General features: G+C 42.9%; 2 protein-coding genes and 1 long non-coding RNA gene across 3 annotated transcripts; 1 reads left to right on the forward strand and 2 right to left on the reverse strand.

Annotated features, from left to right (window-relative positions):
• Positions 1-418: 418 nt before the first annotated feature.
• Positions 419-25,470, forward strand: LOC149914117 (uncharacterized). The gene is made up of 3 exons (XR_016460589.1): positions 419-579; positions 24,723-24,911; positions 25,240-25,470. It is a non-coding gene; the product is annotated as an uncharacterized LOC149914117 (long non-coding RNA).
• LOC149914118 (butyrophilin subfamily 1 member A1-like) lies at positions 6,610-12,403 on the reverse strand. Its single transcript, XM_090127496.1, has 4 exons — positions 12,373-12,403; positions 11,490-11,570; positions 10,295-10,367; positions 6,610-7,222 (listed from the first exon to the last, which is right to left on the reverse strand). Exons 1-4 carry the CDS (start codon positions 12,401-12,403, stop codon positions 6,610-6,612), a joined length of 798 nt encoding a protein of 265 aa, XP_089983622.1.
• LOC149914119 (zinc-binding protein A33-like) lies at positions 17,289-23,644 on the reverse strand. The gene is made up of 7 exons (XM_090127497.1): positions 23,572-23,644; positions 22,782-22,904; positions 22,005-22,043; positions 20,490-20,510; positions 19,807-19,863; positions 18,901-18,927; positions 17,289-18,177 (listed from the first exon to the last, which is right to left on the reverse strand). Exons 1-7 carry the CDS (start codon positions 23,642-23,644, stop codon positions 17,630-17,632), a joined length of 888 nt encoding a protein of 295 aa, XP_089983623.1. The 3' UTR covers positions 17,289-17,629.
• Positions 25,471-26,126: the final 656 nt, after the last annotated feature.

Below are 26,126 nucleotides of genomic sequence, written 5' to 3' on the forward strand. Positions count from 1 at the left end.
AGTCCTGAGGACATGAAGAATTTATGGGATCAGAAGTTTGTCAGTATCCAGCATCTCCTTGAATCACAACTCCAAATTCTTTTTCAGAGTCGGAAACACAAATCAGGGCAGTTGTCAACGTCCTGACTTCCCTCACACAAAATCTTGACTATGGATTTGAAAAGCAAGAACTGCTCTAATCTAATCTAATCGAATTTACACGGGCACAAACCCAGAAGAAGCCCTTGATCGCTGAGGATCGCTGCTTCGGAGCTGCTCCAGCCAGAAGCGCAGCGACTGATGGCGAGGTACAGCGGGGTTTCGGTCGGTTCCGTCACTCAGGGATCCCCGAGAGAGCAGAGCAGCCGCGCAGCTCTCGGGCGGGCAGTTCTCGCGAGAGCGGCCATCGCGGCGGGGGCGTTGCCAGGGCAGCGGTTCTGCACCCACCCCCCTTGCCTTAGAAAAGCCTCAGGGAGGGCAGAGACGCGTCGCTGTCCACCAGAGAAGGTGTGTGGGAACCACGTAGGCTTATTTGTCGAGGAGAATCAGTAAGCCACTCCCGCACGGGACTCCCCAGCAAGGACGGTTGTTATTGCCAGGGTGAGTGATAAGTGCGGGGGCTCCTGTTAACGACCCGGCAACGGCGCGGGGGCAGAACCAGCACTACCGGCAGCAGGGCGGGCCTGATCAGGCACTGCCCGTTAAGGCTATCTAATAGCATTAGGGTGCCTGCTGGTTGGCAATGCCTGCACCTGGAGGAAGGCTAACGCCACAAGAATTGTGGAGTCCCAGGCGGGCGTTCCACGCTCACACAGGAAAAAGACTGCAGCCAAAAAGAGTGTGGAGACTCAGACTGAGGCCCCAACACGAGATGCTGGTACGCAGGTCCCTGGCTGTCATGAGTGCCAGAGCCCGGCCTTTGCAGTGCTGGGTGATGGCAGCAGTAGTTGTATAAGATGTGACCAACTGCATGACTTAGCCTTGTTGTCTACCTGAAAGAGGAGGTAGAGAGGCTGAAGACCATAAAAGAGTGTGAGAAGGAGATTGACTGGTGGTGCCAGTCCCTATCAGCCCCAAGATCTGGGTGCATAACTGAGGCAACATGTGGAGCATGTCACCCCCCTTGCCTCGTAAACAGGTGGGAGAGGGGAAGTGGCACGTGGGTGAGGGGAACCGGCAGGCTGACAGTGCTGCAGTGAGCCTCCTGTCCTCTCCTCCTCCTACAAACAATTCGAGAAAGGGGGAGGAGTGGAAACATGTACCTGCTCGACAAAGTGGGCGTCCCCCATCCTGACCATCCTCGGCTCCCCACGTGCCTCTGACTAATAGGTTTCAGGCCCTAGAACTCGAGGGAGAGGTGAGTGGGAGTGAAGGGGGAGGTCAACCCGTGAGGTTGCCTCAGGAAAAGCATTTGGCCCCGCGCCTCAAGACTGCCTCCTCTCGGAAGGACAGAAGGGTGGTTGCTATAGGAGACTCCCTGCTGAGAGCAACGGAAGGTCCTATATGTCAGCCTGACCCTTCCCGTAGGGAGGTGTGCTGCCTCCCTGGGGCACGGGTCAGAGACATTTCTAGGAGACTTCCTGGTCTGATTCGCCCTTCTGATTATTACCCATTATTGATAATCCAGGCTGGCAGTGACAAAGTTGCTGAGAGAAGTCTCAGAGCTATCAAGAAAGACTTCAGGGGACTGGGGCGGGTAGTCGAGGGAGTGAGTGTGCAGGTGGTGTTTTCTTCCATACCTTCAGTGGCAGGGCAGGATACTGAGAGGTACCAAAAAACACACCTCATTAATAAATGGCTCAAAAGTTGGTGCAAATCCAGGAATTTTGGGTTTTTCGACCATGGAGAAACTTACTCAGCACTGGCAGCAAATGAAAGTAGTCTGTCTCTGAGGTGGAGGAGGATCTTAGCTGAGGAACTAGCAGGACTCATTGACAGGTCTTTAAACTAGGTATGAAGGGGGAAGGGAGCAAAATCAGGGGCGTCGAGCTTGAGCGGGTCATTCCAGGGCTCGTACCGAACCTGCTGGGCGATGACGGTGATGTACAAAGGGATGGACTGGGGCAGGGGGGTGTTGGGGATGCTGCTGTTCTAGGGGAACCTAGACCATCTATAAAGGTGGTGAGATGGATAGCTGAGCTGAAGTGCCTTTATACCAATGCACGGAGCCTGGGAAACAAGCAGGATGAGTTGGAAACCGTGATGTGCTTAGAAAATTACGACCTTGTTGCTATCACAGAAACGTGGTGGGATGATTCCCATAACTGGAATACCACCATTGAGGGCTATCGGCTCTTTAGAAGAGATAGGCTAGATAGCGAAGGGTGGGGGAGTAGCCCTCTATGTCAAAGAGTGGATAGACTGTGAGGAGCTTCCTCTGAGAAGCAGTCATGATCAGGTTGAGAGCCTGTGGGTTAGAACTAGGGATGGGTCTAACAAAGGCCAGCTGGTGATAGGAGTATACTATAGGCCACCTGATCAAGGGGAGACTGTTGACGAGGCTTTCTTGCTTCAGATGCGGGAGGCTTCGTGCTCACGGGCTCTTGTCCTTCAACCTTCCGGATATCTCCTGGATAGACCACACGGCAAGTTGCAAGAGGTCCAGGAGGTTCCTAGAATGTGTTGACGATAACTTTCTGGTCCAGGTGTTGGACAGACCGACCAGAGGTGAAGTGTTGCTGGACCTGCTGCTCACCAATGTGGAGGAAATAATTAATGGTGTTAAGGTTGGAGGCAGCTTGGGTTGCAGTGACCACGCTCTGGTTGAGTTTGTGATCTTGAGAGATGTGGGCCTGGTGAAGAGTGGCATCAGGACCCTGAACTTTGGGAGAGCAAACTTTAAGCTCTTCAATGGACTGCTGGCCGAGATCCCCTGGGATGCTTTCTTTAAAAACAAAAATGCTGAGGAGAACTGGTTACTCTTCAAGGATGCCTTCCTAAGAGCGCAAGAACTCTCTGTCCCTCTGAACAAGAAAGCAGACAGAGGAGGGAGGAAGCTGGTGTGCCTCGGTAAGGACCTGCTGAGAGTGCTGAGGGCGAAGAAAGTTGCGTACAAATTCTGGAAACAAGGGCGTGCCACCTGGGAAGAATACAGGGATGTTGTCCAGACTTGGAGATGTGGGATCAGGAAAGCCAAGGTGCAGGTGGAACTGAACTTGGCGAGGGACGTGAAAAACAACAGGAAGACTTTCTATAGGTACATTGGCCAGAAGAGACAGGCCAAAGCAGGGGTACCTCCTAAATGTAAAAGGAGAACTGGCTTCAATGGACAGAGAGAAGGCTGAGGTACTGAATGAGTTCTTTGCCTCGGTCTTCACTGGCAGCCAGGACTCCAGTACTCCTCCCGTCCCTGAGCCCTGCATCCCTACACCTCTGGGTGGGGACTGGGGTGGTAAATCCCCTCCCGCTGTGAGGACAGAGCAGGCCTGAGACCGCCTCATGAGACTGAATGTGTACAAGTCTATGGGGCCGGATGGCATGCATCCCAGGGTTCTGAAGGAGCTGGCTGAGGTGGTTGCTGAGCCGCTCTCCATCATATTTGAGAAGTCGTGGCTGTCAGGTGTGGTCCCGGATGACTGGAGGAAGGGTCACGTCACTCCCATTGACAAGAAAGGGAGCAAGGAGGACCCCGGGAACTACAGGCCGGTGAGTCTCACCTCTGTGCCTGGGAAGATCATGGAACAGATCATCCTGGATGACATGCTTGATCACATGAGGAAAGGGTGTGTGATCCGTGACAGCCAGCACGGCTTCACCAGAGGAAGGTCATGCTTGACGAATCTGGTGGCCTTTTACAATGGAGAGACGGCATTGTTGGACAAGGGAAAGGCGACTGATGTCATTTCCCTGGACTTGAGCAAGGCCTTTGACATGGTCCCCCACCACATCCTTATCTCCAAACTGGAGGGATGTGGATTTGATGGGTGGACCACTCGATGGATAAGAAACTGGTTGAAAGGCCGCAGACAGAGGGTGGTCATCAATGGCTCTATGTCCAGGTGGAGGCCAGTAACGAGCGGCGTCCCCCAGGGGTCTGTCTTAGGACCGGTGCTCTTTAACATCTTTATCAATGACATTGATGATGGAATTGAGTGCACCCTCAGCAAGTTTGCTGATGACACCAAGCTGAGTGGTGTGGTCGACAAGGTTGAAGGACGGGATGCCATTCAGAGGGACCTCGAGAGGCTAGAAAGGTGGGCCTGGATGAACCTGATGAGGTTCGACACGGCAAAGTGCAGAGTTTTGCACTTGGGCCGGAGGAATCCCAAGCATCCCTACAGACTGGGAGGAGCGGTCCTTGAGAGCAGCCCTGTGGAGAAGGACCTGGGGGTCTTGATAGATGAAAAACTTAATATGAGCCAGCAGTGTGCCCTTGCGGCTCGGAAGGCAAATGGTATCCTGGGCTCCATCAAAAGAGGGGTGGAGAGCAGGGACAGGGAGGTGATTGTTCCCCTCTACTCTGCTCTTGTGAGGCCCCATCTGGAATACTGTGTCCAAGTCTGGAGCCCCCAGTACAAGAAGGACAGGGAGCTGTTGGAGAGGGTCCAGAGGAGGGCCACAAGGATAATCAGGGGACTGAAGCACCTCCCCTGTGAGGACAGGTTGAAGGAGCTGGGCTTGTTCAGCCTGGAGTAAAGAAGGCTGCGGGGTGAGCTCATTGCAGCCTTCCAGTACCTAAAGTGGAGCCTACAAAGAGGAGGGGAATCAACTCTTTGAAAGGGTGAGTGACAGCAGGACAAGGGGAAATGGTTTTAAGTTGAGGGAAGGGAGATTTAGGTTGGACGTCAGGGGGAAGTTCTTTTCAGAGAGAGTGGTGAGGTACTGGAACAGGCTGCTCAGAGAGGTTGTGGATGCCCCGTGCATCCCTGGAGGTGTACAAGGCCAGATTGGATGGGGCCCTGGGCAGCCTGGTCTAGCATTAGGGGGGTTGATTGGTGGCCCTGCATGTGGCAGGGGGGTTGGAGATTCATGATCCTTGAGGTCCCTTCCAACCCTGGCCATTCTGTGATTCTGTGATTCTAATCTAATCTACAGCATGCAGAAAGTGAATCGAATGAACTAGATGAACTAAGTGAAATTGGCTGAATCAGCTGAAATATCCTCTGGAAAGGAGATTTTCTGTGTTGGAAATTATCTATCAGTTAAGCTTTTCCGTAGGAAATTGTGCGGCTAGAAAAGTTTGAGAATGTATCTACAGCAGTTTTATCTCCTGACCCTGAGAAGAATTTTTGACAGGAAACAGACTAATTTTGAGTTAAAATGGAGAGCACTGGTTCAATACTACTGAGTGTGAGGTCAAATCAGGTGAAATTGGGATTATACCAATCAGTCGAAAGTGATGCATATCAATTGGCTGTGTAGTGTCCTGGAACTTCTATTGCTAGATCATATTTATCAATATGAAATCACTGTGATCTACTTTCCTGTATATTACAATTATTTTTCTCCACTATAAATTGAGGAAACTGAATTGGGGAGAGATGGGCAATTCTCATGCCCATTTCATGTTGTGATCCATGGGTCACTACCATGATTCTCAGGGTTTGCAGATACAAAGCAAGGAGAGTGATATCAGGCAAATAACTGGAAGGAAAAAAAGGGGGGGGCAAATCCTTGTTGGGATTAAGGCTGTAAGACACAAAGAGTGCAGACAGCAAGCTTTTAACAAGATGTGGGCTTTAGCTTTCTTAACATGATCCTTAGCTACCTGAACAATGTCTCTGTGTTCCTTCCCGGTTACCTGTCCTTTCTTCTGCACTCCGTAGGCTTTCTTTTTCTGTTTGAGTTTGGCCAGGATCTTCTTGTTAACCCGTGCAGGCCTCAAGGCATTTTTGCCAACTCCCCCTATGCTGGGTGTTCCTGACTGAACAGCAGAGAACCTCCCGAGGTTCCTTCTAACCTTAGTTATTCTGTAAACCCTTTGGATGTCTGTGATATTAACAAAGGCAACCAGAAAATAGTAAGATAGTAAGATCTGCAAAAAGGAGATCATTTATTGCTATTTAAACCGTGATTACATAAAGTTATGCAGTAACATTACCGTACTTGCAGTCATTCAAATTCTAATAGGCGTTCACGTGAACTTTCAATATTACAAAAGAATAGATTTGTGTGCTTGGCATAATATCTTTGTCTCCTAACTTTACCATGCCTGCTGCTGGGCTTCTGCCAAAAAATCTGCCATAAATTGCTTCTCACGATCTTCCTTCACACAGTGCTCTACTTGTTATTACAGTTTTACTTGCTTAGAATAATTTGATTAGGAAGGGACCCTTAAAGATCATCTTCTCCAACCTTTGTGCCATGGAAATGGACATCTCCCCCCTAGAGCAGGTTGCTCAAATCCTATCAAACCTCACTTAGAACAATTCTGTCTATAGAGCAGTCACAGCTATTCAAATTAATGTCTTCCACTGTCTCTCTATGATCACTGTGAAGAATTCCTTCTTTATATTCATTCTAAATGTACCCTCTCAGAATTGTTGGAATGCTTTCTAAAGTAAAGGGAAACAGTTACTGAAATACTTGCTTTCAATCTCTTGAAAATAATGGAATTTGTAGACTGTTTCTCTTGGAAAATACAAAATCAGGGGCTTTTTTTGACTGCACTCTGGTCTCACAGCGTGTATTTTAGTCATACAACCAGTCATCATCAAACTCTTGCACGATTTTCAGTGGCTCAGTGTCAACCACTGAAACACCAGAACCTGTTGAGAAGAAGGGAACAAATTTCCTTCTCTGCCTGCTATCACCAATACTGGTAAAAACATACAAAGGTGTTTTCTTTTTGACATTATAAAATGAGAGCTTGTTGGCAGAGATGTCCAGGAAGATCCCAATCTTCTGTGGTTTACCACTCACTGTCAAACGAGTCAAAGGATCCGTGTGGGCCCAATACTCTTCCCCGTCTGCTAACGATATCACCCAGAAGCCATTCTTTGGGGACAGGATCACAGTCCCTTTACGAGCCACAGACTCAGAAGCAACACCCAAGATCCAGTTTCTTCTCTTTCCAACATCCACTTCCCAGTACCGTCTCCCAGATGTGTATCCTTCCTTTGCCAACACAAAAATGTGAGAATCAAATCTCTCCTCCTTGCTGGGCACCTGTCTGATCACACCAGTATCATTCACGCTCTTCCCATCTTCAGACACTTCCAATCTGGGATGAGCTGTGTCAGCATTCAGGGTGACATCAACTGCAATGATCAAGTCATGTTGTAAGTAGCAGGAAACACAAGGTCTGATTTACTGAGGCTTTCTGTTGTGTCATTTCATCCATGTTTTACTTGCTCATTTTCCACCTCCCCTGTCAGCTAGAAGAGCCTCCTGCTCTTCTCCAGACACCTCCAGATTCTTCCTTCCTATTATTCCCATGCCTCTTGTTTCCCATGTTGGGGTGGCTGCTATCTAACAAATAATAAACACCTAGCACTATTTATTTCCAAGCTACAGCTCCAAGGTGGAGCATGAGAGATTTATAAACTTGTCCCTTCATCTCTGAAGGTCAGTAGATATAACATGAGGAAAAATACGTTGCTTCACATTCCCCTGTTGGTAAAGCCAAAAGCTCAAAACAGCCTTTCATTTGATTATGGTTATCAAATTTTCATGGTCAAATATAGGACTACATTACAACAAAACATAGCTTAAACCCAGCTTGAGTTGTTTTCTGATGGTCAGATGTGTGCTAATTAACTGGAAGTCGTAACAGGTTCCATGGAACCGCTCCAACTAAAATCTTCAAAATAAGTCTTTCATTCATGCTAATAGTTAAATAAATAAATAGAGATATATAAACGGCCTCTCTTCCTAAGGGAAAAAATGCCATTTAGCTGTAATCACAGCTTCTGAAAGGGAAGAAGTCATTGTGCCATAGACAGAAATATTCCCTGCACTGCTCTCTAAGAAAAATACATTTTTTCCAAACTACCGTTACGATCAAAGGGCTCAGGACCACGAGTTGTTTTACTCTCACCTTTGTAGTGCTGTCGTTTCACAAGTTCTGTAGGAAAATGAGTAACATAGGTAGTAAGTGTATCTGTCACACTAAAACATAGCCCACACTGTCTACCAACCCACTGTTAGAAATGTTTCTAACCCAACCTGAAACCTAATCAGATTTCTGAACAGAAGGAACCTCGGTGGCAGTGGTGAGAGAATGGGGAACATGAGAATAATTTGCCAGAGTGAGGTATCTCTGGTTTCTATTGGATTGGAGGATGAAGCTTGAGTTTTGGTGCTCTTTCAGCCTTAGAGTATTTGCCAGAGATCATTTTAATATAGGGATAAATCTTCTTCACCAACAGTTAAACCTCTTCCCAAGTATCAGCTACTGGCTTGTAGGTCTTCTCCATTGGAACATTTCTCCTGCAGTGTATTAAATCAAGCCTGTGACCTATCATAGCTTTTGCCTTCTGGTATTTCTCGGAATGCGTCTGAATCTTCCCTGTGGGTTCTGTGACGTTTTCACAAGTAAGAAATTGGCTTCTCTTACCTAATTCAGTCCTCAGTTTGTCATAATCTGAAAGAGAGAAAAAACAATGTTTTCTTTTTCCCCAGGAATGGGGCAGAGGCTCCAATCTCACCTCAGAAACCTCTCAGTGAATCCAATAGGGGATTAATTTTCTGACTTCGGTAGAAAGCCAGAACAGAGTAGAAAAAGGATGGTCAGCTGGTGTCTCAGCTGAATGTATGTGGGCAAATAAGAGTCTCCTCATATTCTAGCCATCTCCAATGCATCTGTATCATACAATGCAAGTACAACACATCAGTAAGAATATCTGGTGGCATGCAGCAAGAATGTCATGACTGTGCTGAGAAACCTCCATGTAGCTCTTCGCTTCCATGACAAGCTCAGTAGACTACACAGTAGCCATGTAAACAAGCATTCAAAAGAGGAAACATGACTTCCTTAGAGAAAGCACAAGCTAATCTTTGTCAGTACCTCCGAGCATTAGAATTTAAAAGTGGCAAGGGATCTTTCTGAGCAATGGTTGTGAGGTATCTACACCAAGCAGTGTTCTAACAGCAGGAGTACATCAGTGGATGATTCTTAAAAGCATTTGCATGTATGAGAATGATGAAATTCAAAGAATATGTAAAAACAGTTTTCTTTGTCAATGACAAAATAACTAGAAATCCTGAAGAATGCTGGAAATATCAAAAGTATTCTGTTTCATTTTCTGTGTGCTAAACATCTGCCATTTAGAACCTGTTCAGCACACAAGATATTAATAATTGTAGAAATATGGCAGATATTTATCAGAAACCTTGTGAGAAATGTGCGTCAAATGAATCTTGTTTGATATCCATTGACTCTCCTGAGAGCCTTTATTCCTGTTTCCCTTTTCACTTAGAGCCTACACAGTGTTTCACTTCTATTGTATCTCACCAGCTGGACATCAGACCATGAGTCTCTGATCAAGCTGATTCTATGGCACACGTTTCACTGTAATACACTCATGCTCACGTACAGGAAACAAGAAGACATGTCGTGCAGGTCACAGGCATACCTGCAGTCACTCACCAGCACCACTCTAACAACAGCTTTTAAGTAGAATCGGAGAATTACAGAATCATAGAATCACCATGGTTAGAAAAGAGCTCTAAGATCATCACCCAGTCCAATTTCTCAACTATCAGCAATAGCTCCCACTAAAATTTGTCCCATAGTAGAGCATCCAAACATTTCTTGAATACTTCCAGGATTGGTGACTCTAATACCTCCGTGGGGAGCCCATTCCAGCACCTGACCATGCTTTCAGAGAAGAAAAATTTCCTAACATCCAACCTAAATTTCCCCTGGCACTAGCTGAAGCCATTCCCTCTTACCCTGTCACTACTTACATGGGAGAAAAGGCCAACCCCACCTCACCATAACCTCCAATCAGGCAATTCTAGAGAGCAGTAAGGTCAGCCCTGAGACTCTTCTTCTTCAGACTGGACAATCCCAGTTCCCTCAGCTGCTGCCCATACGACTTGTCCTCCAGACTGTTCAGGGCTTTGTTGCCCTTCATTGGATACGCTCCAGAGCATCAATGTCTTCTTTGCAATGAGTTACCCAGAACTGAACACAGCACTCAAGGTGTGGCCTCACCAGAGCTGAGTACAGAAGAATGATTACTCCCTGCTCCTGCTGGCAATGCTATTCCTGATACAACCCTGGATGCCATTGGCTTTCTTGGCAACGTGGGCACATTGCTGGCTCATGTTCAGCTAAGCATCGACCAGTACCCCACTTCTGCTTCCTTTAACAGTCTTCCAGACACTCTGCCCCAAGCCTGTAGCACTGCCTGGGGTTGCTAAAAGCTACCTTTGCTTCTTCTTCTTTGGACTCCTTCTGCTTTCCCAGAAAAGATCACTGAAGGTCCTGCAGCTGAAAAGGTCTGTGGAAGAACCGAGGAAAAGTGATTAACAGTAAAACTAGGATTACCTGAAGGGGAAAACTGATGCACAGGTTTGTTCTTCCATGAGTTAAAGAACTCTCGTAACACAGCAATCACTGAAAAGGTAAGCAAAATGGAATGAAAAGTAAGGAAGGAAGTAGAAGTATAATGTGAGTGCAAACTCAGAAGTAGAGCCTCTTTCTGCTTTGTCAGTCACTGAAAGTGGAAGTAGAATTGATCAAAGTGTCAAGGACCATACCACCCCTTTTCCAGGCTTGATCATATCACAGGCAAGGAAAACGAGATTCAAATGTGCTCTCTGGGTGTTCAGCAGAATCTCTCCCTTCTATCGCATTGTATGCAACCCTGGCAACAACTATTCCCTTCACCCTGCCCCTAAACCAGACTTGCATCAAAATTTCTGTCCAAGAAACCAAGACAGAGCACGCACCTCAGCTCTTGGCATAGCACACTGCCATCAGTCAGCCCCCTGCCCTTCTCCCACTCCCAACCTTTTCTCATACACTCATGCTTCTTCCACATCTCCTGGCTCTCTTGCAGCTTGTAGAGTATCAGAAAGGATCCAGTTCTATTCATGCCAATGCCAGATTCCTATGAAGAATTCTTCACTAGTAGCTGATAGTTGTTTCTGTTTGGTCCTTCCAGAGCCTTATAGGCCAGTGAGCACTGAAAATGTTTGTTAATTCCCATGTCAACCTTCAGTTCTTCTCCTCTTTCTTCCCTTGACACTGACTACAAATATGATATAACAGAAAACACATTCCACTGTTGATGAGGTCTCTTTGGCATGCCCACAGAATGTACTTCACCTGTCAAAATTGTCCTCCCAAGTGGGAAATACCATCTTCCCAGAACACAGCTCCATGTGTCAGAAATTGAATGCTGGAGTTTTTCTGCTTGGTCATTCACTGGAAATCATGTAGAAAAGGAGCAAAACTGAAAGACCAACTTCAGGCTTTTCAGGGCCTGATCACATCACAGACAGGAAAAGTCCCAACAATTAAAAGACAGATAGGAGAAAACCAAACCCTCACCACAGTCACACACCCATAAATGATGCTTAGCCAAAGAGAATTAGCTTGGCAATCCAACTACCCTTACCTGACGAGAAGAATTGAGTTGGCAACATGCTGCACAGTCGATCATAAATCAGTGAGAGCTTCAGCTTCACCGTGTCTCTTACTGCAAGAAATAATGGACATGGAGGAAAAGGGTAAAGTCTGTCTTGTAGCTTTCCCTCCTCTGGTCATGTCATGGGCATGGAAAGAAATAGGCAGTCAAAGCAGCTTTCTAGCTAAACCTCCTGACTTCCTCTTAGCACTACTATGTTGGCAGCATTTACTGTTTACGCTGCAAAGCACCCCAAAATCTGAGAAACACTCATGGTAAAGTGCACTATTCTCATGTATTCACTTCACTCTCATAGTCGTGTTTTCCACATTGTTCCTCTTCCTCCTACTCTGACAGTAGCAAGATTCCCCATGCAAGACCAAGAGGAAGAGCTCTCTGCCCAAGTTCGCCAAGGCCTACAGCGAGCCATTTCCACATCCTACAAGCACCCACATGGCTCATCTCCACCACAGCATCTGGACTGTGACAAGAAGGCTTCATACAGTCCTCACACTTCAAACAGAAGTTGTGCATCATGCAATTTCTACACCAGAATCAGCCCTTAGAATGGAGATTCCCACCTGCAGCTCTAGGTAATGCAGAGCACCAAGAAGAAATCCTTCCCTCCCCATCCTCCAGCTAATGCACATGTAATAGAAAGTCCTGAACACTGTACAATCGTTCAGACACACATCCACTCCAACAACATCACCTTGTCTCCAAGTGTCTTCCCTCAGTATTAAAACCCCTCTGATACACCCTTGCAGTACTGGAATTGCCAGTACTTGGCTGGGATTCATCTTGACCCCTCCAAAGCCACCTCAGCACCTCACTGGATTTTCCTCCTCTTAAGAAAACTACCACAGATGGTTACATCTGGTGATCTCTGGTACTTCTCTTGCCATCCCCACTCTGTCTCCACTCCATTCTCCAAACCAGGTCCACAGCCCCATAGCTTTATTGACTACAACAGTTGCCAATCTTGTCTTTTGTATTCCAAAGGGACTTGAATTGGAAATCCAACTGTCCTTACCTGATAGGATATGGGGAGTTGGCAGTAGTCTGCTCAGTGAGGTTTTCATCTTCTCCACCGTGTCACTCACTAAAATTTTAATTAGAAGTGGGTGAAACAAAGGAACTGCATCTGATGATGTACCCATTCTTGAGCATATGATTCAGAAAAATGCTATTATTGCTCTTAAAGAAATGAATGCTATTCAAATGACCCATTGTGGATCAATTGGATAAGAACTGAAAAGCCCCCAAAACTCTCTTCTCAGTCAGGTTTTTTCATGCTGAAGAAGCATGAATGTCCATTACCTGATGGGAGAAACTTTTTTTATTCCATTGCGTGCCATACATTGTAATTTGAACTTGTGATTTTCTGCCATGACTGTCACTGAAAGTGAGAGTTCAAGTCAGCACATTGTTACATTCCTCCTTGTGGTTTCTGACTCCTTGGCCATGTTGTAGGCGTGGAATGTCACAGAGATTCCATGTTTTTGATTATGCTAACTCCTGGAGGCTACCTTCAGTCCAAACAATAATTGCGATCTTCAGTGTATTCTCTTCCATTCATTCACTTCCATTCATTCCATTCATTCCATCCATAAAAATAATGGGATTTTCAATAATGTTCTTCCTCTTATATTTTCATTACATGCCCCTCTTAGAGAAAAAAACTTTGGTACTTCTCTTTAACTCTTCTCTCAAAGTTAGAAATAACCCTCATTACTCTATTTGCTGTTTGAACATTATCTCAGTTAGATGATTTTATTTATTTATTTATTTATTTATTTAGTGATCCACAGAAAGTTGGAATGTTTCACGCAATAATGAATCCTTTCAGTCATTTTCACTGATTTCTCCAAGGCAGAGTAAGAACATGACTCAGCCCAAACGAAATGTTCTCTCTGGTGTTTCCTCACCAGCTCCCCTTTCTGTTTGTTTCAAATTACTCATTATAATTTTGACATTGATACAGATTGCCAGCACACTTGTCACAAGATGAAACAGTGCTTTGCTCTTGTTCTGCTACTCTCCAGGGTAATGTTTTTTTGTATCCCTCTTTGAATTCCTATCACATCCATGCATAACAAATGCAATTCCCTATCTTCTTTTTCACAACACTGATGAATCATGGAATGCTTAAGGTTAGAAGGGACTTCTAGTTGTCGTCTGGTCTAATGAGCAATTGCTTGTTTTTCTTCTGTTTTTATTTTCCCCTTTCTTTCATATTAAACCATTCTTAACTCAAACGTGCTCTTGTACTTTGACCTTTCGTCTCTCATCCCACTGTGAGGGAGCAATTAGCTGTGTGATGCTTATCTGCTTGCCACGTTACACCTCAAGAGTACTAAACATTCATCATGTTCATGTATAATATCACGTTTATCACGAGTACTAAACATTTGAAGGGACAAAGGTTTCAACCTTTCAAGTCTCCCTGCTTTAGAGACCAATAAAGTAAACTCTTTAAGGAAAAGGAAAAATAGGCACTGTTGGAGCATTATTCATAATTAGCAATCAAGCCAGCATTTGGAACATTTCTTCTTGGTGGTACCATAGCCCACATGAAGTGTTCAGGTGCCATAATTTGAAGGAAATGAAAAAAATCATCACCCCAAGTAATACCCTGTTGTGAAATGGTTACGTACTATTTGAAAGTGAGACTGGAGCAGGCAAGGCTCATGGGATTTCTATTTGATATACTCTTCAGGATGATATTTCTACTACTCCAACACTGATCACTTCTGTACATTAGCAGAAGTCAGAGCGCCTAATTCAGATGTGAAAATCTCCACTATAGACTGACATTTCACTGGGTGAATCCTACTTTTGCATTCAATTTAGGTAGGTGTTTTAGGGTAATGTTTGTTTTCTTTTGTGCTGAGCTCCCCATATCTTTTCTGAAAAAATGTCAATCCTGCAACTCTGCCAAAATGAGTATCACAGCACAGCAGTAATCATGGGGAAAATATTTGGCTTTGAATCCTCAACATAATTCTTTTCCTTGATGACTGCAGCAGCTCCTGCTGGGAGAAACAGTTCCCTATTCATTTTACTAGTTCATTTCTGAGTTGAAAATCCTGTAACTATATCATTGATCCTCATATGAAGATAATTCCTTGTTCCATGCTCAGCCTTGTAATCTTTGATTTCTTAATGTTGTTCTCTATTCCTCTGCTTTTGTTTACCACTCCTGAGCTGGAGTTTGATGTAAATAAGATGGGAATAAAGAACAGGTTCCTGGAGTCCCCCAGTCTTTTTTGGTAAGGAGACCTTACAAGAAACTGTATAAAAGCCATTACTTCTTCTGTGGTCTTGTAACTAGGGATTTGTTTGTCCACTACAAATTAAACTTCCAATCTCTCTAGGTACTCATTTACGTCTGACAACATTTCACCGTAGAACCCAGAAACAGAAATATTAGCCAGTTAATAATAAAAAAAAATAATGCAACCTCACTGACGTTATTAGTGGTCACCACAAGGAAATGATCCAGCACTCTGTTTCATAAATACAACCGTGGCAAGTGGGCATTTTAACAATCTTATTTTTTCAAAAATATAGACCGTTTTATAAGCAATTTCCTTTCTTTCTCTTTCAGAGAATTATCTAACATTCTTCATGAAATTACATACACGCCATAGGGATAGTAGTAGCAGACAAATTAACACAGAGAACTTAAATTCTGTGAGTGACTGACATTAAGAGAAAGGAAAATCTGAGAGAGGCAGTGGATCTACTTTCATCATTATTTGCTGCAAGCAAATGACCTGCAGCTAAAAAATAGCCTTCATAGGATGGAAGAAGAAGAGGTTACCCCATTAACTACATCATTACTGTCTTTCGCCATATCTTCACATGAAGTACATATTTTAAAAGAAGAATGGACTTTACGTGCAGATTTGTTTTCTTTTTTTTTTAAATAACAAAATCATAGAATCAATTAGGTTAGAAAAGACCTTCAAATCATCATGCCCTACCATCAACTTGACCTATCAAGTCCCATCACAACCTTGTCCATTAGTGCCATGTTTCTGTTCGTTCTTACCTGTTCTCCTATAAAAAGAAATCTCAGTTTTTGTTCCTTTTAAGTAATAGTCAAGTTCCACTTCAGATGAGACCAGCAAATCCAGAGAAAACTTTCAGCCTTCTTTTCTGCTTTTCTCCAAATGAAAATGCTTTTCTTAATAACCAGTGACTTAAGCACTGTGTCAGCACTGAAGAAACCATGCCCAACAAAGTCCAAAGTCAACGTATTGTCGGGATTAAACCATTGACTGTATGACGGGGTGAGAGAGAATATTTCAGGTGAAAATGGGGAATGTGGGGTATGCTAGTCATGTACAGCTGTAATGGTATTGCAAAATTTGTGGAAATAGAAAGATAATATCTTCTCTTCAGTAAAAAAAAAAAAAAAAGAATTGGATTTTTATTGTAGGAAGAGAGAGATAGGATGTATTATATAGAAGCAGATGGAGACTGTGTTGAAACAGAGTGTTGATTTTAGCTGGATTTCACATCTTGATTCCTTTTAATTAGAATATTGTTTTTAGTGGCTTCCTATTTACTTAGCAGAAGAACACACACCAAAAAGAAAAGATAAAACACTCCTTCCAGACTATCAGTGACTTTAAGTCTGTGAATGGACATTGTGTAGTGAGAGCTGCTTGGATGAGGTGCCCAGGAATATGTTTTTCTTGTTTATTTTTCCACACTTAGCCAAATGGATCCAAGGGTCTATATGTGAGACCAGGTACTTCATAACCTCCTTCCCTGTAATCCAAATGTCATCGTTAGGAACAGGAGTGGGCTTCCTTTTTGAAGTACATATTCATGAGTTTTTTCAAATGTCACCTTTTTGGTTTTGTGAGTTGTTGTTGTTGTTGTTGCTTCCAGGAATACAAAAATCCTTCCAAACCTTACCACAACCACAAATGTTGAACACACAGCCACAGATGTTGCACACACACCAGGAACTCTGCATTACCCAGAATCATAGAAGATCAGGTAATTAGTTTGGAAGGTTTCGTCAGTGATGGGGAAATGGATCCCACAGACCCCATTGCTGCCATGGCACAGAGCTTTCAGCTACCATTGCAGAGGGCAAGGGCAAGCACTAAACCCTTGGAAAACCAAAATGATGCATAGCAGATTTGCCCCCTGTGTGCAACAAATCAGGTGTTTTCTGCTTGAAGTTGACCAACAAGAACAGGGGAAAATGTTCAAAGAATAGAACTAATGAGTAGATAGTCATTAGCAGACAAGGGAAAGAAATGCTTGAAGAAGGAAGGAATTCCATACAAGATGAGCCTGGACCAACACCAAAACTTGGCCCATGTCAGGACAAAGGTGGCCTTTGCCACTGACCATGCAGCTTTTCAAGATCTAGAGATACCAAAGTATTCATGAAGAAGATCTGATCTGCATGCAAGGACAGTGGCTGACATACACTCCTTTGAAAGCTAGAGGTTTCACTTAAAACTGTACAAGGTTAGGTCATAGGAAGAGTGGTGATAGAAGAACAGAGAGATCTACAGAACCCTTTCCCAAAACATTATGCTAAGGGATTTCCTTTTGTTCTTGTGCTAAAAGAACATCCTCTCCAGGAATCCACCACGTTATCCTTACTGGAGATATAGGAATGAAATCACATGAAGAATCTTACTTTTTCTAGAAAAGCTTTCAAATCATGTCTTTGTGCATGATGCACCCCCACTCTGGAACATAAGTCTTTAGATAAGGCCTGCTGTGAGGCTGTGTAGAAAGAAAGCTATGGAAAGAACAAACACCAGTAAATCAGTCTGGGAAAATACCAATTTTATTCTTCACATTAAAAGCAAAAATGAAGATTGTTGTTTGACAGTTTAGTACCTACATGACGATGCTGTTCCAGTGTGTACTGATGAGCCCAAGAGTGTAATGCCACTAAAGATTCATCTTAACAGTTCCTAAAATGATGAGGCACTCTGTAGACAAATGAAGGGACACATAATCTGTTCCAAGGTCTGTGCAAATCAGCAGTGGCATGAAGATACAAGGAGAATGAGGCAAAACAGCAAGACAGTTTTCTCCATGAAGATGCATGTGTTATTGCCTACAGCAGATTTCACTAACTACTCAGCTTAAAAACACAACTTTAGTGGCTCTGGGTCTTTCTTTCCAGCGCTGTTACCCATGGAAAAAAAGGGAAAGAACTTCCCTTTCTTATCACTCTCAGCAATGTTGAAAGTGTACAGAGCCATTTGACTTTGGGGATCATAGAATGATAGCTGTCCAGCTGAGACGTCCAGTAGTATCCCAATTTTTTGTGGTTTTGACCTTACATTCAAACGTGTCCAAGGGTCAGTGCAGGCCCAGTACTCTATCCCATCAGACAGTGCCATGACCCAAAAGCCATTTCTGGGGCAGAGAATTACTGTCCCTTTCCTAGTTACAGCTTCAGAAGCTACTCCCAGTTCCCAGTTATTTTTCTTTCCCACATTCACTTCCCAATAGTGCTTGCCAATGCTGAAACCCTCAGTTGCCAAGATGAAGATGTGGGAGTCGAACCTTTTGCTATTCATGGCCACATCTCTAATAATCCCTGTATCCTTTACACTCTTTCCTTCATCGAAGACTTCCAGTCTAGGGTGAGCTGTGTCAGCATCTAAGATTAGAGATTTTTTTTTTTCTGAAAAAAAAAAAAAAGCAGAAATCATCTTACTAGCTCTTCCTCCTCTGGATAACAGTCAATCAGGCAATCTGAATCGTCACCCCAAAAGCAAAAAATACAACCCAATCAACTATATTCTTATTTCCTTAACTCCTACACAATGAATAAAAACAAGTGCATTGGAGACAACTTTCAGTCCCTCTACACTGTCTGTATCTGACATGCTGATACAGGGAAAAGAGATGTGCACTGCAGCCGGGCAAAGATTTCACTGGTGACAGTAACCACTAGTGTAGTGGCAATGACAAGAAAGTAGGATTGAAGGGAGGAAATGGGTGGAAATATATAGAAACGAAATCAGCAGTCTTTGTCACAAAGATACCACATTTTCTGTTCCATCTATCATTAAGGTAATTATCAGGGTGAACACACTTGTCATTGTTGCACAGGATCTTAACTTCAGAAGGGAATAAATCTGTGGCTTGTACTGCAAATTTGTCACCAACGAAGATACTCAAGTGTGCATGTGTGGCACTCTGGGATGTGCAAAAGATGCATTCACACTGCTATGAATGCACCCTGTGCATTGCTACTGGTACACAAAAGATTTCTTAAGAAACAAAACTTCGAGCAAATGAGACAACTCATTTTTGGGTGTTTTTCCACATGCAACATACAGTTGTCAGGGTGAGAACATTACCCAGGATTCTCCCACTTCCCAACAAGTTCAAGAGTTCTCACCCAAAAAGACAAGTTTCTCCAGGTACTCTGCAGATAAAGACATGAAAATAGTGAGTGAGTCAGATCAGCTCAGAAGGCAATTATTTGCATAATGGAAAATAATGAACTTCCAGATTAGAGTGGGCATCCCCACAGCTGATGGCAGTGCTCATTCCTAAGTTGCTCCATACATTCCATAAGAGCTTAAAACACAGACAAGCCAATTGAGTCTTCAGCATCCTTGTCATCTGCAAGATTATGTGCTTGTCAACCAAAAATTATAGAAAGGACTGGCACAGAACACAGTGCAACTGCTCATATGAACAGAACGCACATCAACCTCATAACTACATGTTCTGCTGCAGTTTTTAAGTTAGATATTTTCCACCATAATCTCACTTCAGATCTCAGATGATAACCTGAAGTGCAATGAGAATAGTATGGGACCTCCTGACTGCAAAAATCTCCCTTTTTCTGTGGTTTACTTGCAAAGAACAAACCAAATCAAGAGTCAGAAAAGCTTACCAGTTCTTCTCCTTATGGATTCTGCAAAAGAATATAAATACTTACATTAAATTAAATCAAAACATTTTTTTTAAATCTCAGCATTTCTATTAAGGAAGAAGAAGATACATAGCTGATGGAGATGCAAGTGGTCTTTTAAAGAGATAAGCTTAGGACAAAAATCTCAGAGTTAAACTGCCATCCAAGAGGCAAAAATAGAAATTAAACGCGACAAGAACATAAGCCAGTCTGGAAAACAGCAAGCAGCAGGGATCAGGAGCAAGTCAGTAGAGTGCATTTTAGGGTCAGAAGGAGTAAGAGTGTGTTGCAATGGAACTGATTGTGTTGCATTCATTTTTGTTTAATTTTTACTACTTATGCAAGCTCCTTTAAGACTAATAGGTGGGAGATAGATTCACTTACCCATCTCCTCATCATTTTTTTCCAAAGTTGAGATAATGGTTTCTTCTGAAGGTGAAACTAAACAAACAAACAAACAACAACAACAAAAAAAGCACATGTAATGTTCAACTTTCAGGGTTAATTATTTGAAAGATAGAATCATGGAATTATTTGTCCATTTAGGCTGGAAAAGACTTTCAAAATCTTTCCAACCATCAATCTGTTTCATCACTAAACTATGTCCCTTAGTGCCTTAGAGCACTTAGGCTGCAAGGAAAACCTGCTTAGCCACAAGACTTTGAAACAAATGTCCTTTGCAGTCCTTTATAACCAAGACTTCATTGTTCAGAAAGGGGGAAAAAAGATTTTCATGGATCCCACAAGAGAGCAAAATTATTCTAGGACTGGGGAGAAGGAGGAGTTGTTTAAAGCTTCTCATGGGAAGCTTGAAAGAGATTTTGGGCAAAATTGAATGCAGGGTACTTTGGGAAAGACCAAAAGATAGAAGGTGGACTTGGGAGGAATACTCAGAAAGAAAGGATAAGTAAGTCTGGCTAATTGATACACTTGTCTGACTAGGTGCTGTACTAGATTCCTTTTTGCCCCTCCAACATCATTCTGAGCTGTGGAGTGTCAATATTAAAAACAGTAACTATACATTATTTTGTTAGCACATACTCTGCACAGAGATTGTACAAACTTACCATCTTTCGCAGGGGTATTTCCTGCAAAAGATCAAAAGCACTGTCAGTCAGTGCATAGCCCCTGGGTTACAAAGTATTTCTGGTAACACAATCTACGAGCTTGAACCCATGTCTTCCTCCAAGGGATCTTGGGCTGCAAAATGATACTTTAAATGGCCAAGCAGAGAACAGATCCAAACAGCTCTTGGTTTTTCTAATAATCTTTCAAGAAAAAAAAGAAAGGAAGAAAGGAAGAAAGGAAAAAAAAAAAGGGGGGGGAGAAAGGGGGGAAGGAAGGAAGGAAGGAAGGAAGGAAGGAAGGAAGGAAGGAAGGAAGGAAGGAAGGAAGGAAGGAAGGAAGGGAAAAAGAAAAAAGAAAAAAGAAAAAAGAAAAAGAAAAAGAAAAAGAAAAAGAAAAAGAAAAAGAAAAAGAAAAAGAAAAAGAAAAAGAAAAAGAAAAAGAAAAAGAAAAAGAAAAAGAAAAAGAAAAAGAAAAAGAAAAAAGAGCTTTTACTAAAATTCCTTTGTGACTGCTTGAAAATAGAGGCAGTTGATAAAAATCACTCTTTAACCACCTTTACAGTGGTGTTGCTCTCGCAGCAGATCCAGTAGATGACAGAGCCATAGAGATTCTTGCCAATATGAACTTAAATGGAAGACACATGCAATCTTACAAACTGACTTCTGAGATCCTGCATTAGAGGTTGAATGTGGCATAGACATTAGTTTTTTACTACTTTGTACACCATAACTCTTACCTTCAGAATTATCAGGAACGAGTAACCCTAAAGAGGAAGTAAAGAAGAACAGAGATTTATGTTCTTATTCCTATGTCCACCCAAACAAAAAAAAAATTAGTTGAAAAATTTAATGTGCTTATTTCAGTTGACCACCCAGGATGGATTCTCAGCTCCAGGAGTAATTAATAGAATCATAGAATGTCCTGAGCTGGAAGAAACCCACAGGGTTCAGCCCTTTTTGACTGCTAAGACAGACCATTCACTCAAATTCAACTTACTACTAACCAAAGCTCCCAGAATCCATCTCTCCTCTTCTCCTTTCTTTTGATCTGACTTTGGAGAGAAGAGCTGTCTCCTTGAGTTGCCCTTTGATGGCAAATGGATGTGTGGGCCTAGATTCACTTTCCCTTACAAAGATATTTAGAGACTTTGTGTGTGCTAGGGATACACAGACAGCTGCACAGATCTGCTTGGAAGACATGCAGTATCTTACGACACCTGAAATGACATTCATGTTTGTATTTCTGCAAATGTGTCCTGGATATTGGTGATGACAGTATCTTATTTCAGTCTGAAATTAGAGCAAGACGCACACCCCAAAACTTGTAAAATCTCTCATGCTCTCAATTTAATTCATTACTTACAGCATCTGGGAATCACATTTGGGTCACATCCCATGATCCCATATAAAACCGACTGCAGCTCTGAAATGCATACTCCAAACAGATACACAAGCAAGCACTAACGAAGACATCTGTAATCATCAACATTTACTCTACTCTAACCTACACTTTACCTTTTTCAGGTTCTCTTTCAGGATCCTTTGAACGACAACCTGAAAAAAAAAAAGAAAAAAAAAAAAAAAAGAGAGAGAGAGCATGAAAACTCCACAGTGGATGTGAAAGCTTAAACGTTAAATTTTCCATAAAATATTGGCGTCTTGAAGTTTTGGGTTTGGACAGCTTGATTCAAACAAATCAAGAAGGAGGTGTTACTGAATGGAAATCAATGTAGTTGTACTCTCTTCTTGTTCCTTTTCCCTCTCATCAGGAAGCTGAAGCCATTAAAAAAAAATAACAAGCACGTTCTGGTGCAGAGGGAGGAGTGCCCTGTAAGCATGTACAATGAGAAATTAGCTTTTCTTTCTTTCTTTTTTTTCTTTCTTTCTTTCTTTTTTTTTTTTTTTTTTTTCTGATTCTCATGGAAACAACAACAAATGAGAACAGTAGAACTGTTGCCTCCTCCAATCCTGCAAAAAAATGTATAATCTTATGGTGAAGGTCAGCACCTCAGAGAAGACCAGTATTGCCAAGATCAGAGACAGGTTTTATGGCATGGACTATGTGGATGAGCTGTACCCAACAGTGATAAGGAAGGACTGGGGAGAATGATTATTGATTCCAGACATCCAAGCATCTTCACACTTTGGCAAGGTATGGTCTAGGTGCTTCACTCTAACCAAGCATTGTCACCTGGATGCCATGTAAATAAGGATGGAATGAGGACAGCAGAACTTCGAGTTATGCTGTAGGACCACATACAAGCTGCAGATATTGGGAGAAAATGCCCGTACCTGAACAGCAGCAATAGTGGATCACAATGATGATGACCATGAGAAGGAGAGTGGAGACTAAAGCAGTGACACCTATGAGGAGGTTCTGGTTAGCTTGAAGCAATGTGGATACATCAAGGATTTCTAGCAGAAAAAAAAAGGAAAAAAGAAAAAAAAGTTAGACTCTTGAATTTAGAAGCCTACAGTGAAGTATTCAGTTGTGATTTTAAAGCAGGATTCAGTCAAAACCCACAGGACTCCCACGTCCTTCTGCAGAAAAGGAGAGGACCTCACATGGCATTAAATGGTTTAGGCAACCAAATTCAGCCTCCCAGTGTGGACAGTGTAGGATGACTCCACATGGAGATAAGAGCAGAGCAAGTAGGTGATTATATTCCCATACTGTTATCTCTTCCAGCACTGAGTGACCCATGGATCTCCCGAGTCACGTTTGTCCGCAGTAACATTTGATAGATTTTGCTTATAGGAACTTACCCAATCCTTTATTTGACTTTGTGTTTTCTTTTGCTCTGCTATACAAAAATAAAACTGCTGTTACCACAGTTATGAGAGGTGGAGCTGGAATGAATTAAGCAGCTAAAGGTGGAGTGAGTAGAAGACAGGGGCTGAACTCTTCATTTCCAGAAGGAAATTACAGCTGAAAGCCATGAACTATTACCAGAACTGGAGAGCATCCCCTAGCGCCTGAATACAGGAATGCAAAAGGCTGCACTGCTTTTTAAAATGTATTTATTTGTTTGTTTGTTTGTTTATAAGAAACTCTCAGAGTTTACAGGGAGGAGGCATTTACCTGCATGAGCGATCTGGAGCAGAAGCATAATGCAGAAGAAACAACTCAGCTCAGGACTGTTCATCTGCCACATTGTTTCCTGCAATGCTTTTAAATCTGACCTGAAAGATAATTTAGAGTGGCAAAACCAAAACCACATGATGAAACACGGAGTCACTGATTCTGTACTATTTCTTGATCTTTCCTGCTGACAGGATTGGTTATGTTTGCACCTGAGTAGCTGACACCTTGCTCGGTTTATGCCTGTTTTTCTGTAACCATCAACTCTTTCACTTTCCTCCTTTCCCTGAGCCTTTATCGCTGAGCACAATGTCCCGTGGTACGTGGCAAACATTTGGTCAGCTCTCTTGGCTTTTTCCTCTTAACATTTTGCCCACCGTAAGCCCTATTACCCTGTGCTGCTTGAGGGGATGAGGTAGAAGTGGGTGGATGAGAGGAAGATGGCTTTAGTTTGCTTTAGTTCACTTTGCTCTAGTCTTCTATCAATTACCAATAAACTACATTAACCTCCCCTACGCTGAGCTGGTACCAGTAGTAACAATAATTAATGCATTCATTTTTTGTCTTCATCTCATCCAATGAGCCTTTTTCCATAGTATTTCCCCCCCCCCCTCCCCAGCTTGTGACTTTTACACAGGGCTGCCAAACATTCATGAGATATTTGCCACATTTTGGAGTGACAGTACAGTTAATTACTAGGTGCCTCTCCTCAGCTGAAGGAATTCAGCACCAGGTCTCAAGATAAAGGCCAAGCATCCCAAATATCAGCTGAACCACAGGTAGAGTCATTTAGATAGATGAATCCCATCTTTAAACCAAATATAACTATTTTAAAAATACGAGTCTAATCCACAGAAGCCAACAAATGGAAATACATATATTTGAAGTTATAGATCAGAAGGAAATAAATTAAAAAAAAAAGATAGAAATGGATATATGAGAATTTACCTGTACAGAAATTGGTGAACTCGTTAATTCAACTGGAACTCTGACTGCACAGTTAAATATTAACAGCACACAGCATAAAAAGAAAGGCAATTATGAATCACATGAAAGAAGGTGGTGCTGTCATCTGTGGCTGTTCTTCCCCATTGGTAGGATTTCGTTCTTTCTCTTTCTGAGCTTTATCAGTTTCCCATTTGCCTTTCCAGGTATATCTAAGTGGCAACAGGACAATTCTGATGTAAAAGACATTCTTTCCAGTTTGCTGTCTTGTTCAGATGCCAGATGCCCACCCAGCTGTTTTCACCCCCCCTCCTCAACAAGACATGGACAATAAGATGAAAAAGATCATGAATTGAGATAAAGGCAAGGAGATCACTTACCAGCTATCACAACAGGTAAAGCAGATTCACTCTGGTGAAAATTCAATTTATCTCAAATTAAAATAGATATGAGTGGTGAGAACCAAAGACAAAATTGAACCAACACTTTTCTTACTTCTGCTGCCCTTTCTGGGCTCAGTTTCACCCTTTTATTCCCAAACCTACTCCTCACTGAGTGGCACAGAACACAGGGAATGAGCCTGTCAATTATTATCTTCTGCTCCTTCTTCCTCACATTTTTCCCTGCTGTGGGACCTTTCCTCACAGTGTGGGTCCTTTCCAGTGGCTGCAGTCCATTAGGATCAACCTACTCCAAACTAAAGTCATCCCCTCCCCTTTATAGTGGCAAGAAAATCCAACACAGCCTGGCTGTTCAACTGATTTCCACTTCATTGAATGTTCTACTCAGTATCTCTACAAGGATATTACATGAGGCAGTATCAAAAACCTATCACCAAGAGCAGGTGAACATCGTCCTCTGCTTTTTCATCTACCAAGTTTGTTACCTCATTGTAGAAGTCTTTCAGATTAATAAAGCATGATTTGCCCTTCACAGAGCCGTGCTGACTGTACTCAATTACATTCTTGTTTTGTTTGGAGGGGTTTCTCCAGCTCCTTCCCAGGGACTGTGATGAAACTTTTTGGCCTGTAGTTGACCTGAGTCTTCCTTCTGCCTTTCTTGAAGTTGGAGTTGATGTTTGCTCTCTACCTTCTCTCCAGACTGATATGAGCTTCCAAAGATGTCAGGCTCCATGGACTTGTGTATGCAATATTACTTTTGAGTACTCTCTAACATGGTTCTCCTCCATCAAGGACAGCGTTTTTTCTCCTCCTTCTTCTCTTCACTTTCTCAAAGAAAATTCAGTTTTGTTTCTAAGGCAGCTAAAAATACTTCATAGAATCATAGAATGGCCTGAGTTGAAAAGAACCACAATGATCATCTAGTTTCAACCTCCCCGTCTTGGGCAGGATTGCCAACCACCAGACCAGGCTGCCCAGAACTACATGCAGCCAGGCCTTGAATGTCTCCAAGGATGGGGCATCCACAGCCTCCTTGGGCAACCTGTTCCAGTGCCTCACCACCCTCTGGGTGAAAAACTTTCTCCTACTATCTAACCTAAATCTCCTCTGTCTTAAAACCATTTAAAACCATTAAAGCCATTCTCCCTTGTCCTGTCACCATCAACCCATGTACACAGTACTTGCTGCATTATATTTCAAGGAAGAAAC

Source organism: Phasianus colchicus, chromosome 31, assembly GCF_987193195.1.
Source record: "Phasianus colchicus chromosome 31, bPhaCol1.hap1.1, whole genome shotgun sequence".
Lineage (NCBI taxonomy): Eukaryota > Metazoa > Chordata > Aves > Galliformes > Phasianidae > Phasianus > Phasianus colchicus.